This window comes from Fistularia commersonii, chromosome 21 (assembly GCF_037954325.1).
Source record: "Fistularia commersonii isolate RoL2024-O1a breed Wild chromosome 21, RoL_Fcom_v1.0, whole genome shotgun sequence".
Lineage (NCBI taxonomy): Eukaryota > Metazoa > Chordata > Actinopteri > Syngnathiformes > Fistulariidae > Fistularia > Fistularia commersonii.
The window spans coordinates 15,997,192-16,010,601 of NC_141304.1; the positions used below are offsets into that span (position 1 = coordinate 15,997,192).

The following is a 13,410-nucleotide window of genomic DNA, read 5'->3' on the forward strand; positions in this document are numbered from 1 at the left end:
GTGTCAGAGGTGCATCACAGGAGGTCCCTCAGCGGAGGAAGCCTATGTTAGCATAGCGAGGGGCTAGCTAGGCTAATGCTAACCATAAGCTCTCTCCGGGAAGATGGTTTCCACAAAGGAGGAGTTGAAGAGGTGCTCTTCAGAGGAGCCTTTGTCCAGCTGCTGGATCTTCTCACGCTCACGGGCTTTCACGTCCAGTCTTCTGGAGGTCTCGCCTCCTCGGGTCTTGGCACGAGTGTGCATGTGGTTTTTGGAGACCTTTCTTCTCCGTCTCCGAGGCTCTTGCCCCCAGACGTCCTGGTCTCGGACCACTGAAGTGCTCCTTCTCGCTCCGGTGCTTTCATTTGGCCGTGAGCAGGTCCACCAGGCTCCACGCAGCTTCTGGTAGAATGGGAGAAGACCAAGCCTCCGGGTGTGGAACCGAAAGCATCACATCGGTGGAGACACGGCTGGAGGTGGAGACCTTTTACCATTTTCTGGAGAAGGTGAAGCTTGAGGTGAAGCTCTTGGGGGAGGACTTTGCACACGCTGCAGGTCTGAAGGCCTTCATCAGAAGCTACAAATAGGTCTGAGGAGACTCCCTTTCCTGCCGTGTGTCGTGCAGGTTCTCCTCCCGGTCCGCCACCTTCAGATCTCGCGCTGCAGACCAGACTCGGTTCCTCTCCTTGAAGACCTTCCCTCCTGGAGGTTCTCCGGGTGCGGTGTTAGCAGACAACTTCATCCCGGACCAAACCGGGGAGACGTGACGCCGCTTCTTCTCCGATCCGAGGAGGCAAACGGGTGTTTCCTGAAGAAGCAGGCCGTCCAGACCTTCAACAATTCAGTCGTTTTACGAGCCGAGAAGAAGTTGAGCCCCGACCGCGGCTGCCGTTTATTCCACGACGACGGCGTTTGATGTTTGTTTCCATCGGCTCCTGCTCTTCACCTCAGTTGTTACAAAGAACAAATGAATCCCTGACGGAGTCATGGAGCTCTCAGCTGACCTCTCAGCAGGCTCCTCCAGCTCCTCCAGCTGTGGCGCCATCACCGTGGCTTCGGAGGGCGGAGACCATCTCCTCCGCTTCTTTGCCATGGGTATAATGAGGAACCTCCGGGGACGTCAAGGTGACCCTGCAGCTGCGCCGCGTCCACAGCTGGACGCCACCGACGGAGATGAACCTCCTCCCGCCTGGAAAAGGGCTCGGGTCCTCCATAAAGACCTCCATAAAGACCTTCATAAAACCCTCTGAACGCCTTGGACGCCGCCTCATTTCAAAATATAATGTCGGCAAACAAACCGCGAGCCCGGCTGGAAAGTCACTTCGGCATCATAAATGCATGAATTATGGATGAGGCGGCCCATTAGGGCCGGCTTTGGTGGATAAAGAGGAAGAAACGGTCAATTCCTCCCGGGACAAACCTGCCCCGAGGACATCCTGGTACCACCGATGTTAGTTTGGAAGCCGCGAAGGAGCTCCGGATCTTCTCCTGAGACCTCCGTCCTCCTGTATTTGTCTTTCCCACCTCTCGGATCTTCCCCCGGGCTCACCAATCCACTCAGACAGGTTGCGAGCGGAAGCTCATCGAGATGCTGCACGCAGAAGCACACGGCTGTGCCTGGTTGCCCCCTTGAATTCAACTCAAAGGCACACACACACACACACACACACACACACACACACACACACACACACACACACACACACAGGTAGAGACATAGATAGATGGCTTTGCTGAGTCGTGCTGACATTCATTAGCATCAATCTGAGGGCCCCGGGGCCCAGAGGACGCCCCTGGCCGTCCCCGTACGAGGCCTGGAGGACAATAACTCATCTGAGCTGAGTGGACTTTTGGCAGGTGGACGTCCGCCGGCTTCTCGCCAGGGTTGATACGAAGGCCGACGAGGAGGCGGGGCTCCCAGACCAGAGTAGGAGAAGCGCCGCTGCCGCCGCCACGCAGGCAGAAGGTCCCTGGTTGGATTCCCACGGGCGCGGAGTCTCCACGTTCTCCCCGTGTCTCGTGGGGTTCCTCAGGGTTCTCCGGGTTCCTCCCACAGTCCAGAGACATGCAGGAGCTTCACGGAGACCCTGGATTGTCCAGACGAGTGGATGAGAGGGTGAACGACTGCATGACTCTGATTGTGGTCCTGTGATGGACTGCAGGACGGACCAGTGTGACTGTGGGGGAAGTGTTGCAGCTAATGAATGAATGAACGGATAAATGCATGAATGAATGAATGAATGAACTGATGAATGGATGAATGCATATATAAATAAATGAATGAACGGATGAATGAATGAATGGATGAATGGATGGATGAATGCTTGAATGAATGAAAGCATGAGTGAATGAATGAAGGGATGAATGCATGAATGAATGAATGAACTGATGAATGGATGAATGCATACATGAATGAACAGATGAACGGATGAATGCATATATGAATAAATAAATGAACGGATGAATGAATGAATGAATGAATGAACGGATGAATGCATGAATGAATGAATGAATGAACTGATGAATGGATGAATGCATATATTAATAAATGAATGAACGGATGAATGAATGAATGAATGCATGAATGCATACATGAATTTATGAATGACCGGATGAATGAATGGCTGGATGAATGAATGAACAGATGAATGAATGAATGAATGGATTAATGAATGAATGAATGCATACATGAATGCATGAATGAATGAACGCATGAGTGAATGAATGAATGAATGAAAGCATGAGTGAATGAATGAACGGATGAAAGCATGAGTGAATGAATGAATGAACAAATGAATGAATGAATGAATGAACAAATGAATGAATGAATGACTGAGCAGAGTCCCCAGCAGTCCCAGTTGTCGCCCCTCGGGTGTTTTAGACGTTGTGTTTTGGCCCCTGAGGTGTTTTGCGGGTTGGTGTTTAGCCTTCAGAGGGTTGTGAGGCTGCACGAGGACACCTCAGGAATCCAAGGTGAAGCCGGGCCGCTCGGTGAAGGCGAGTCCTTCAGGGCTCAGACGGGGAGTGTCCGGACGGCTCGTGCGCGCTGACATTTCCTGAGCGCGGCTGCCAACCCATGCAGAAACTCTCCGTCCTCTCCGGGGAGCTCGGAGGAACCGGGATCCACGGCCGGTTAGATGTCCGCCGATTTTATCGTCTCTCGGGACGCGGCCTTTTCCTCCCGACGCTTCCGAAGTGTCTTCAGACACTCGCCGCTTCGTCGGACGACCGCGTTTTCCAGACTTTTCTCCACCATTCCGCAGATCACATCTTGCTTTTTCTGGGTCTCTACACTAATCCGGAAGTTCTCCTACGGTCGTGACTCCACTCAGCCTGAAATATGTAGGAAACTCTGCCTGGTTGACCCCAGAGCAATGACACCTGAAGGTTCATGAGTCATTTGATGGAGACAGTGAGAACCTCAGAGGTCTCTTTCGTCTTATCTTGTTTTTTTGTCTTAAATATCGAGGCCAACGTTCTTCTGAGGTTTGGTTCCTCCTCCTCCTCCTCCTCCTCCTCCACGGGGGAAGGTTTAAACTCTCCAGAAAACATTCTCTGAAGAATCATTCCACGTGAAGATCACACCTCATCTCTCAGATGATGTTTCCAGACAGGAATCCAATTCTAACGTCTGCTTTCTTCACGCCGGCCGTCCAAAGGTCCGGTGTGTTTTGGAGCTTCCACATCGATCATCTAAAACTGGTGAAGTGAAATGAAAAATACCTTCATGGTGCAAATCACGGATAGATAGAACCTGTCGTTCTTTTTTTTCATTTTGTGTTTTGTTCTTTCTGAGATTCCAAGTGAGGTCTCTGCCGCCTCCTCACCGGGTCTTCTTCTTCTTCTCCTTTGGGCTTTTGCCTTCAGGAGTGGCCACAGCAAATCCACCTTCTCCATCTGACCCTGTTCTCTGATCCTCCTCTCTCACACCATCTACCTTCATATCCTCTGTCATGACGTCCATCCATCTTCTCTCTGGTCTTCCTCTAGACCTCCAATTCCAGAATCCGTCTACCAATATATTCCCCGGCCCTCCTCTGTACATGACCCAACCATCTCTGACCTTCTCTCCAGAACATCTACCATGTGCCGTCCCTCTGATGGACTCATTCCTGATCCTCTCCATCCTGGTCGCTCCCAAAGAGAACCTCAGCATCTTCATCTCTGCCACCTCCAGCTCTGCCTGCTGTCTTTTGCTCATTGTCAGTGTTTGTAGATCATCTCACCAGTGTCTCCTCCACCTTTCCTTTCCTTCTGGCTGACGTTCTTCTACCTGACACTTTTCTCCACCCATCTCAACCTTCTGGAACCGGTCTCTTCACCTCTTCTCCACACTCTCCTCCGCTCTGCACTGTTCACCCCAAGTACCTGAACTCCACCACCTTCTTGATCTCCACTCCCTGTAGCCTCAGCGTTCCAGCCGAGTTCCTCTCCTTCACACGTACTCCTCTTCTCCATCTTGGACCCACAGTAGCCCAGTTTCCACTGATACCCTGAAGGTCATCGGTATCAGGTTGGTTGTTGACCCGGGCCACCACTGATCCGACGTGAGATCATCAGGTTCAATTCACATGTTACATGTTTGTTTTTAGCAAAGGTTTTCTGCCGGACGCCGGGCAGTAAAACACTCCCAGAGTGCAAACATCTACCGCTAATTTTTCCCGTCCGTTGTTCTGGCGATGCTGTCGGGGACGGAGGGAGAACCCCGTGAACCCCGTGAACCCCCTGGACCCGGCGCCCCACTCGGGATCGTGACCCGCTATTATGTAGCCGAGGTTGCTAATGAGGCCCAGTAAACCCGCTGCCCGATGAAGCGGGACCTCCTCACCTTCTCATCCGGCCGCCGGCCGAGGCTCGCCGTGGCATCCAGGTGACCCCGGGGGGGGGGGGGGGGGGGGGGGGTGACCTTCCCACCGTCACAGGAGAGGGACTTCCTTCATTTCTGTTGAAATCAGCGTTGATCAATGTTTTCCAGGAGATCTTCCTGCAGACCAGATGCGACCGGATGCTTCTCCCGTCCCTCCAGGGACACCAGGTCTTTCAGACAGAAGGCTTCAAGGTGAGGAGCAAAGTCCAGCTGCCACCTGAAGATCTGACAGTTATTGACCTTCACGGCTCCATCTCCGTTGCTTCGTAGGAGGAGATCCGTCACCATGGTGATGTGAGGGATCGTCCCACAGAGCGAAGCTATGACGTGTCTCTCCCGCGCAGCCGATTAGGGTCATTTTGTCAAGTAAACATCCATTTCTCTGGAACGTTTTGGATCATGATTGAGTTTCCCGGAGATTCGAGGCACCGTTTGATGTTGGAGTCTCTCCAGTAGATAGGGACTCCTTGGCCCGTCCACTCAGTGCCTCCATAATCATCCAGAACCATTGCCTGGGGTTCTTACTGCACGTTGGGCGAGATGGTTTCACCAGGGTTCAGCCTGGACCTCCACAGGGCCGTGCCATCTTCCACCCTCTCATTCACACCTCAAGTGTTTGGACTGTAGGACTCCAACCAGGGACCTTCTGGCACTGATGGAAGGAAGCACTGATGACTGATTGTGGAGGAGGACCTGAGGAGTTACAGATGGATCTCCTGGATCTCCAGGTGTTGTTGGACAGAAGGTCCACGGGCTCCCCATGGCTCCTTCATCCTGGTCGCTCCACTCTGAAGACCAGTTCCCCACAAATGGACAAATAGACTTCTTCTGGATACGTCTGGCTGTGTTTCAGCGGGTGTCCTGAGCTGGCCGGTTGCATCTTCTCAAAGTTCTCGCTCTCATTGTGGGCATCCAGGACCATCCGGGGCCTCCCGGGGCGGCGAGGCAAATTATCACCGCGGCGACAAATATCTCAGGCCCGAGTCAAGAGTCGGTGTTATTGAGGGAAAACACGCGGCCTCATTAGCCGGCGCTGAGCTGAGCTGGGCCTCCTGCTGTGCTCCTCTGCTGATCTCCATCAGAACCTCCATCCAGCTCTGGTTTCTTCTCCAGTCTCCATCCTCATCACCCCGTCTGTTGTCCTCCGTCTTCACCGCTTTCTGTTTATTTACCTTTAACAACACCTCATTTATTCTGGAGCCTTCCGGGTCCACGGACGTGTGTGAGTGTGTGTGAGTGTGTGCGTGCGTGTGTGTGTGTGTGTGTGTGTGTGTGTGTGTGTGTGTGTGTGTGTTTTCGTATCCAGATAGAAGAGGATGCTTAGTTACCTGAAAGAATGATGTGGCTGAAAGTAAATAAATACGAAAGTAAATAAATACACAAGACACACACACACACACATACACACTCACACACACACACACACACACACACACACACACACACACACACACACACACACACACACACACACGTATGCATGTGTGTTTTTGGAAAGTATCCCAACACAGAAATGACCAGACGTTCCGGGGTTGGATTCCCACAGGTGTGGAGCCTCCATGTTCTCCCCGGGTCTGCGTGGGGTTCCTCAGGGTTCTCCAGGTTCCTTCCACGGTCCAAACACGAGCAGGAGGTTCGCTGGATCGTCCAGACGTGTGGAGGGTGAACGGTCTCTGGCCGCTCCGCGGTGAAGCGGCGTGGATGTTGAATGACTAAGTGAGTACCGGTTCAGCCCTGGTGGTCCAGAAGGGTGGGCAGACGTGGAGAGCACCCCACCATGTGGACGATATCGGCCACTACAAGAGGCGACGCTGCGGTTTCTACTCTGATGCTGAAGGTCAGGTTATATGACTCATGAACGAGGAGGCGCGTCCACTAAAGCAGGAACGGGAATTGTTTTCTCACTTTCTCTTTTCACCAAAGCGGATGAAAAAATGACCGGGTTAATTCATATATATGAGCAGACATGGGGACCCATGCTGAGCAGCAGAGCAAAGGCCACGTCCAGCAATGTCTTCTACATGCATGAAGGTCGCTGGTGGTGAAGACAAGAAGTAACTGCTGGACAGATGACATATGGCAGAAAGTGCTTCCGCATACTTTCCCACTGAAGCACAGCGTCCTTGTATTTTACTTTTAATAGACCTTCCCAAAGTAGCATTACTCTGGGAGGTTCATGGCAGAAGTTCAGAGCTCCCAGAGCATCATTTGAGGAATTTCATTTGGCCTCGGGTCAGGCGGGTACTTGTGAGTTCCACGAAGCCGTCGTCTTGATGTCTGTTGACTGTTGGGAGGCAGAAAAGCCAGAGGAGCCCTTGGCGTCTCATCGAGGCGGCGCCAGGACCTGATCACGTCAGTGTTGGTGGAACGTGACACACCACGGCGCAGAATCAACACTCAACGACTGCTTTATTAAAAAATAATATTTAATGCGCGATGATATGACACTGTACAGTCGAAGTAGAGTGTGTGTTGGAGGGAAGCCGAGCTCCCGGGGGTCGACGGAGGAGGACGAGGAGCAGCGGCCGCGTTCATCTCACCCGCCGAAGAACACGGGGGAAGTCGCGCAGGACCGACCCGTTCCAGCCGGGAGAGCTGCTCTCATTGGCCGGGGCCGCTTGGACGCAGATCTGAGAAACGGGTAGCGATACGGGGACGGCGGCGTGGTCCAGATGTCGTCCACGAGCCGCGCTGTCCTCGTTCCGTAGAAGCGTCAGATGACCCGACCTTCCCGATCGACAGATTCCGCCGGTTTGAATCCGACCCGGTCCGACCTCCGTGACCTCCGCGTGATATCGGCTCCGTGGTGACGACATGTAAACCATGTTGAGATATGCAAGACGCGGGAGATGTAGAGCAAGACCTTTCAAAGCACATCCGGAAGCTGGAGATGCGTGAAATGGCGCGACGTCCCGGCCGCTGGTCGCCCTCCAAGTCGAACGGCCGTATCTTTTGGCGAAGCGTCACGTGATGAACGCGGCACCGGCCCTGAGCGGAGGAAGGTCGCCGCGGGGTTCTCCGCTCGGGGGAGTTAAAACCAAAATGTGCAAAGAACGTAACTTATTCGGTGGTAAACCAGCGCTCCGTGGGAGATCCACATGTGACAGGAGACGCCTGACATACTGCAGAAGGAATGGACTAATACTGAGCGGCTCGCAAACGTCCAGGTGTGTGTGTGTGTGTGTGTGTGTGTGTGTGTGTGAGACGAGTGGTATTTTACAGAGTATCATCACATTGTTTCCCCAAATAGCAGTGGAGTGGTCTCAGGGTGGAGTTCTCCGTAACTCAGTGGACAACATGAAGCAGTGACAAGAGAAGATGGCAGTATTTACTGTCGCTCTGCAACAATCTCACAGCACTGAGGGGGAAAAGAAGACATTCCAGATCAGAACCGTCCCTGTGAACTGGCCGAGAGCATCGGCTGATGCGCCAAGACAGTTCAGGACGGGGCCCGAAGCCAATTTGACCGTTTGGGTCGCTTTAAAAACAAAACGGCTGAGGGATTTTCCGGAACAAAAGGAGAAGAATCAATGAGAGTGAGATCCGCAGATTTTCAGAACCAAGTTTGGGCTGGTGGAAACGGAGTGCTGTACATTCTTGCATTTGTTAGCGCGTCTCGGTTTAAAGGCATGTGTGGAAGACTTCATCATGCTAATCATGTGACTATGGAAAGGCTAGAGCGTTGAAAAAGGCTCGCCAACGCCTCAAATCGTGTATCGCCGACGAGTACAAAAATCATGTCAATTAAATACTAAACTGGCTAATACAAACCCTATTGAGGAACTATGGCGTTGGACATTATGGGGTTAGATAAAAAAAATTGCTCTACGGGTTTTCTTAGTACTGGAGAAGTAGGAAGAAACAGCCTGGTTCGACGGCAGCGACTGGAGCTCTCTGTAGAAAAGTTTCCCGCCGATATGATTCACAAAGAGTGCTGTCGGGCGCCGGCGCGCCGCCATCATTGCCCCGAGAAGTACGTTCCCTCGCGGCTGTGGGTCTGGAGGTGCCGCTTGATTTTGTCGGAGCGGCTGAAGCACTTGCCGCACACGGGGCAGCTGTAGGGCTTCTCCCCCGTGTGGATCCTCATGTGGACCTTCAGGTGAGCCATCTGCGTGAAGCCCTTCCCGCAAATCTGGCAGCGGAAGGGCTTTTCCCCCGTGTGGCTGCGCTGGTGCTCCTGCAGCCGGCCCGACGAGCTGCAGCACTTTCCGCAGACGCCGCAGCGGTAGGGTTTTTCCCGCGTGTGCACTTGAACGTGCACGTGCAAATGGCCGATGTGGCTGAAGGCCTCGCCGCAGACCTTGCAGCTGAAGGACGACATGTGGCCCTGCAGGGGGGACTTCTGGTGCGGGCAGTCCGCCGCCACGACCCCTTGGTTGCGCATGTGGGACGTCTGTCCCCTGGTCGCACCGTTTCCGCCGACCTTACCGCCGACCATCTGTCCTCCGTTCTCCACCCCGATAATGTCAATGTTGTTCTCGTTGGAGCAGTTGGGGTTGACCGGCGCCAGAGGCTGGGCGCCGTTGGAGGAGGACGAGCCCCTGTGGCCTCCTCCGCCCTCGGCCTTCACGTGCCTGGAGGAGCCTCTGGAAGCGGGATCCCGCTCCCGGTTCTCCACGCCTTGACTCTGAGGCAGGCTGGACGTGTGAGGGCCGTCCTGGGGGTATTCGCTCCCGACGCGCGGCGAGGTAAACATGTTCTCTGGGGTGGTGCAGGAGCCGTGCCCCCGCAGCTGCTCGTCCCCCTGGTTGGCCCGCAGATCCCTTTTGTCCTTGATCTGGATGGGGATGCGTTCTTCGTGCCCCATGCTGGGGCTCCACTCGCGGCGCGGATGCTCGCCGTCCTCCTCTTCTAGCAGCGGCATCGACGGGCGATCTGAGAGCGAAAGAGGATGCGGCTCAGGTCAAACCGGTCCGGCGACGCAGGCATTTTACTTTCACGGTTTTTTCGCAGAACGCCACATGAAGGTCTCAGCCCCGCGTACAATATCTGTCTACCTCCAAAAACCGACGCACATTATTCCTGCCCGGGATACTTCTAGACAAGCTCAAGAGCGGCTTCTGCAACCGACTCATCCGACTCAGATCTGCGAAGGAGCGATCCAGGAGATGGTTCTCGCCATCTGCCATCTGCATGTACGATTCATCTGCACTTCCCTAATCCCCAACTGCACCGAGGAACCGCCAACATTTCCAACTGAGATATCTTCCACCTACAGCATCTCTCACTTTACTAGAAAAGTTCCTGCATACCTAACTGCTCTGAAGAACCTCCAGCATCTCTAACTTTACCAAAAACAAACTCCTGCACCTCTAACTGCACCGAAGAACCCCCAGCATTTCAAGCTTAACTAAAAAAACTCCAGCATCTCTAACTTTGCTAAAAACAAAATGAACTCCTACATCTTACTTTACTAAAAAAAAAAGCCTCCAGCATCTCTGACTGCATTGAAGAACCTCCTGCATTCCATTGCAACATTTTTGAAAATGAGTCTTGTATATTCTTCATCCATAACTGGTTCATCTCACTGTGTGTGTGTGTATAGATGTTATGTATATATTATTCCTATGTAGATACTGTTCTGTTTATCTCAAGTTACTCTATCTCAGCCTTTACACACTGATAATGTACCTGTTGCTTTGACAAATCACTTTCCCACTGTTGTTATTAGCCAGTCTGTGCATCTATACTTACTGTATCCTCATGATGTGTAATTACAATATATGACGCTATAAAGTTATATACATATATGAATATATATTCCAGCTGCAGTTAGATTATAGGTTCTTCGGAAAAACTATAGGAAGTGTCAAAGAAAGGCCCAAACTGGAGTGTGCGGCGCATAAACACACCGGCAAAGTTGGCAGGACTTGGGCTGAGTTCTGGTTCGACAAACACTTGATAATGTAGTTTTAACACCGTTATGTCAGGAAACCCAAAGCGGCCGTGCGTGGGAGCGGGGCAGCGGGGTGTCAGACACATCTCACGCCGGCGGGGAGGGCGGCTTTTTCGGCTTGCGCCGCGGAATTGACGCTTCACCGGAGGCTAGCTAAGCTAGCCGGAGGCTAAGCTAGCCTTGCCTGCTAACGAACAAAGGTTGCTCATGCGCTAGCCGCTTCCCACCAGCATCGGCTAGCCGCTAGCCGGCTAACCTGCTAACCGGCTAACCGGCTAGCGGCTCAAGTCAACTTAACCCAAAGTGTGAGCGCGGTGTTTTCAATCTTCTCCCGGGTTCGAGCGGGTCGCGGTGCGTCGCCTCCGGCCGGCCGAAGCCTCCCGGTTGGACGGCCGGATGCGGCGGGGCGGAGGGCGGACTCTCCGGCTAGCTTCCAGCGGCGCTAACCTGGCCATATCTCAATCCCAGCATCTCGCAGCCTCCGCCGCAGATGGTCGTTCTCCCGCTCCCGGATGGCGATCTCCTCCTGGTACTCCAGGATGGTGTCCTCGACGGACTTGTAGATCTCCTGCGCGGCGAGCATGAGGCGCTCGGTGAGGAAGACGTTGAGGAATTGCAGTTTGGTCATCGTCCCGCCGTGCACGGAGCCCTCGCCTCGCTCCAAAATGGAAAGATGCTCTCGCCGAGTCACGTGACCCCGCGGGAGCTTCTTCCACGACCTGCGTGTCTCCGGAGGCTGCGGGAGGAGCGGGACTTCCACGCCGCGTCCCGGCGGCTCCACGGCCACGGTGCGTGGGTGGGTGGCTGTGACCCCGGCGAACTGACACTTTGCGGGCGAGTTTGTCACAAACACCTGTTATCTCCACGGATGTCATCCATCACAAGTATGAAAACACTCCACTCCCTCTTAGACAGCCATATACTTTGTTTTTCCCCACGGCAGATGATTTTTTTGTCATGCATTTAACGCGTTCTCTTTTCACGTCGCGTAAAAACGTGGAGTTTTCCTTGATGCTCACAAGGACCGCCGAGCGCGGACTTAAATTGCCCTGCGCTTTGCACACAAACTTGCGGTAATCGCACAGCGCCGTTGCCGTAATATGGGTTCTATACGTGCAACACAATTTCACAACAAATTCTTCTTCTCCACTCGGCTTTCCCCTTCAGGGGTCGCCACAGCGAGTCCACCTTCTCCATCTAATCTCTGTATCCTCCTCTCTCACACCAACTACGTCCATCCATCTTCTCTCTGGTCTTCCTCCAGACCTCCAACTCCAGCATCCGTCTACCAATATGTTCACCATCGCTCCTCTGTAAATGACGCAACCATCTCAGTCTGGCTTCTCTAACCTTCTCTCCAAAACATCTACCATGTCTTCATGACCACCCTGGTCACCTCAACATCTTCATCTCTGCGACCTTCATCTCTGCCTCCAGTCTGTTCCTCATTGTTACTGTTTCTAGGCGGTACAGCACGGCTGCTCTCACCACCTGCTCACACCTTTCCTTTCAATGTACAAATATAAATTATTGTACAGAAATGTGCAAATTGTATGCAAGTTCACTCTGCATTTGTATAATAAATATATCATGAGCGACATTACACCGGTATGGCGACGAGGGGTTTGCAGGGTTGCTGGCAATCGAGGAGTTGGACGGCTCTTGGGACAAAGTTTCCCTGTAAAATAAAATCCTTGTTTAGCTGTCCATGTCGAAGCCAGATTGGCAATAAATAAGCATAAATAAATAATAAGCACACTGTCGCAACCGGATCTAAACAGTGCAAAGAAATGTAAACGTGTCTGTGGAGGTTTTCAGTCATCCAGGTCGTGGTTGGATTATCGTTGAAATCTTCTCGTCATGGCAGCCGGACTTGATTTGCTCGCGTAAGAAATTCAAGTCCGGTTGCCACAACAAGAAATGCAAACAGTATTAACGGACTGAAGCAAACTGAAATGTAAACTGCTGTGTTCACACACTACATGCTTGTTGATCAACAGAGAAGCACAAGTTAGATCGTCTCTGCACCACAACATGCGTGAAGAAGACAAATAAAGACATGGAGCCTATGACTTACTGAATAACTTTGAAAGGGTAGGACAAAAAAATAGACAAATATATATATATATATATATATATATATATATATATGTAGTTGAATGAAGGTTTTTTGATATGGAAGGGGTTTTATTCACAACATTTTATTGTATTATACACAATATTGTTTGATTTTTTTTACAGTATGCCCTAAAAGAGCTATTATTTTTTTAAGAGACTTAATATCTACCACTATGTCAATTATTATGTCAAAAGATGACGATTTGAATTCATATTTCTTTAATTTTGAGACGTGTCAAAAAGAGTACATAATTGTCCTAAGTTAAATTGTAGAGCAGAATATTACTGAAGTATTGTCATTACTCCATTATTACTGATTATTACTGAAGTAATATTATTGAGTGGTGCGAGTGCTCGGCAACTGACATCATAAACATCATAACTGGCCTCAAAGCACCAAATACAAGCTTGAATATTGGATGAATAAGAATGAACTTCTTGATTTTATGTCTACTGTTGTTTTCCAACAAGCTGAACAAAACAATATCTAATTCTGAATGAAAAAAAAAATTATTGAGGGCATTTGGCTGTAAAAATGCAGAGAGTCTGA

The 13,410-nt window shown here is 51.6% G+C and overlaps 1 protein-coding gene across 2 annotated transcripts; it reads right to left on the reverse strand.

The window, feature by feature from the left end:
- Positions 1 to 8,156: 8,156 nt before the first annotated feature.
- On the reverse strand, positions 8,157 to 11,495 carry LOC147222473 (uncharacterized). 2 transcript variants are annotated; one of them, XM_086168173.1, is made up of 2 exons: positions 11,190 to 11,495; positions 8,157 to 9,721 (listed from the first exon to the last, which is right to left on the reverse strand). In XM_086168173.1, exons 1-2 carry the CDS (start codon positions 11,368 to 11,370, stop codon positions 8,805 to 8,807), a joined length of 1,098 nt encoding a protein of 365 aa, XP_086024299.1. In that variant the 5' UTR covers positions 11,371 to 11,495; the 3' UTR covers positions 8,157 to 8,804. The 2 variants fall into 2 exon arrangements, with proteins under 2 accessions (XP_086024299.1, XP_086024300.1); XM_086168174.1 differs by lacking the exon at positions 11,190 to 11,495 and adding an exon at positions 11,041 to 11,183.
- Between the last annotated feature and the right edge of the window lie 1,915 nt (positions 11,496 to 13,410).

Excerpts from the sequence above, each read along its gene's own strand:
- LOC147222473 (XM_086168173.1), bottom strand. The coding sequence starts at position 11,370 with ATGACCAAACTGCAATTCCTCAACGTCTTCCTCACCGAGCGCCTCATG. Across the intron at positions 9,722-11,189 it reads TGGGATTGAGATATGGCCAG|ATCGCCCGTCGATGCCGCTG; the intron begins GTTAGCGCCGCT and ends TTTCGCTCTCAG.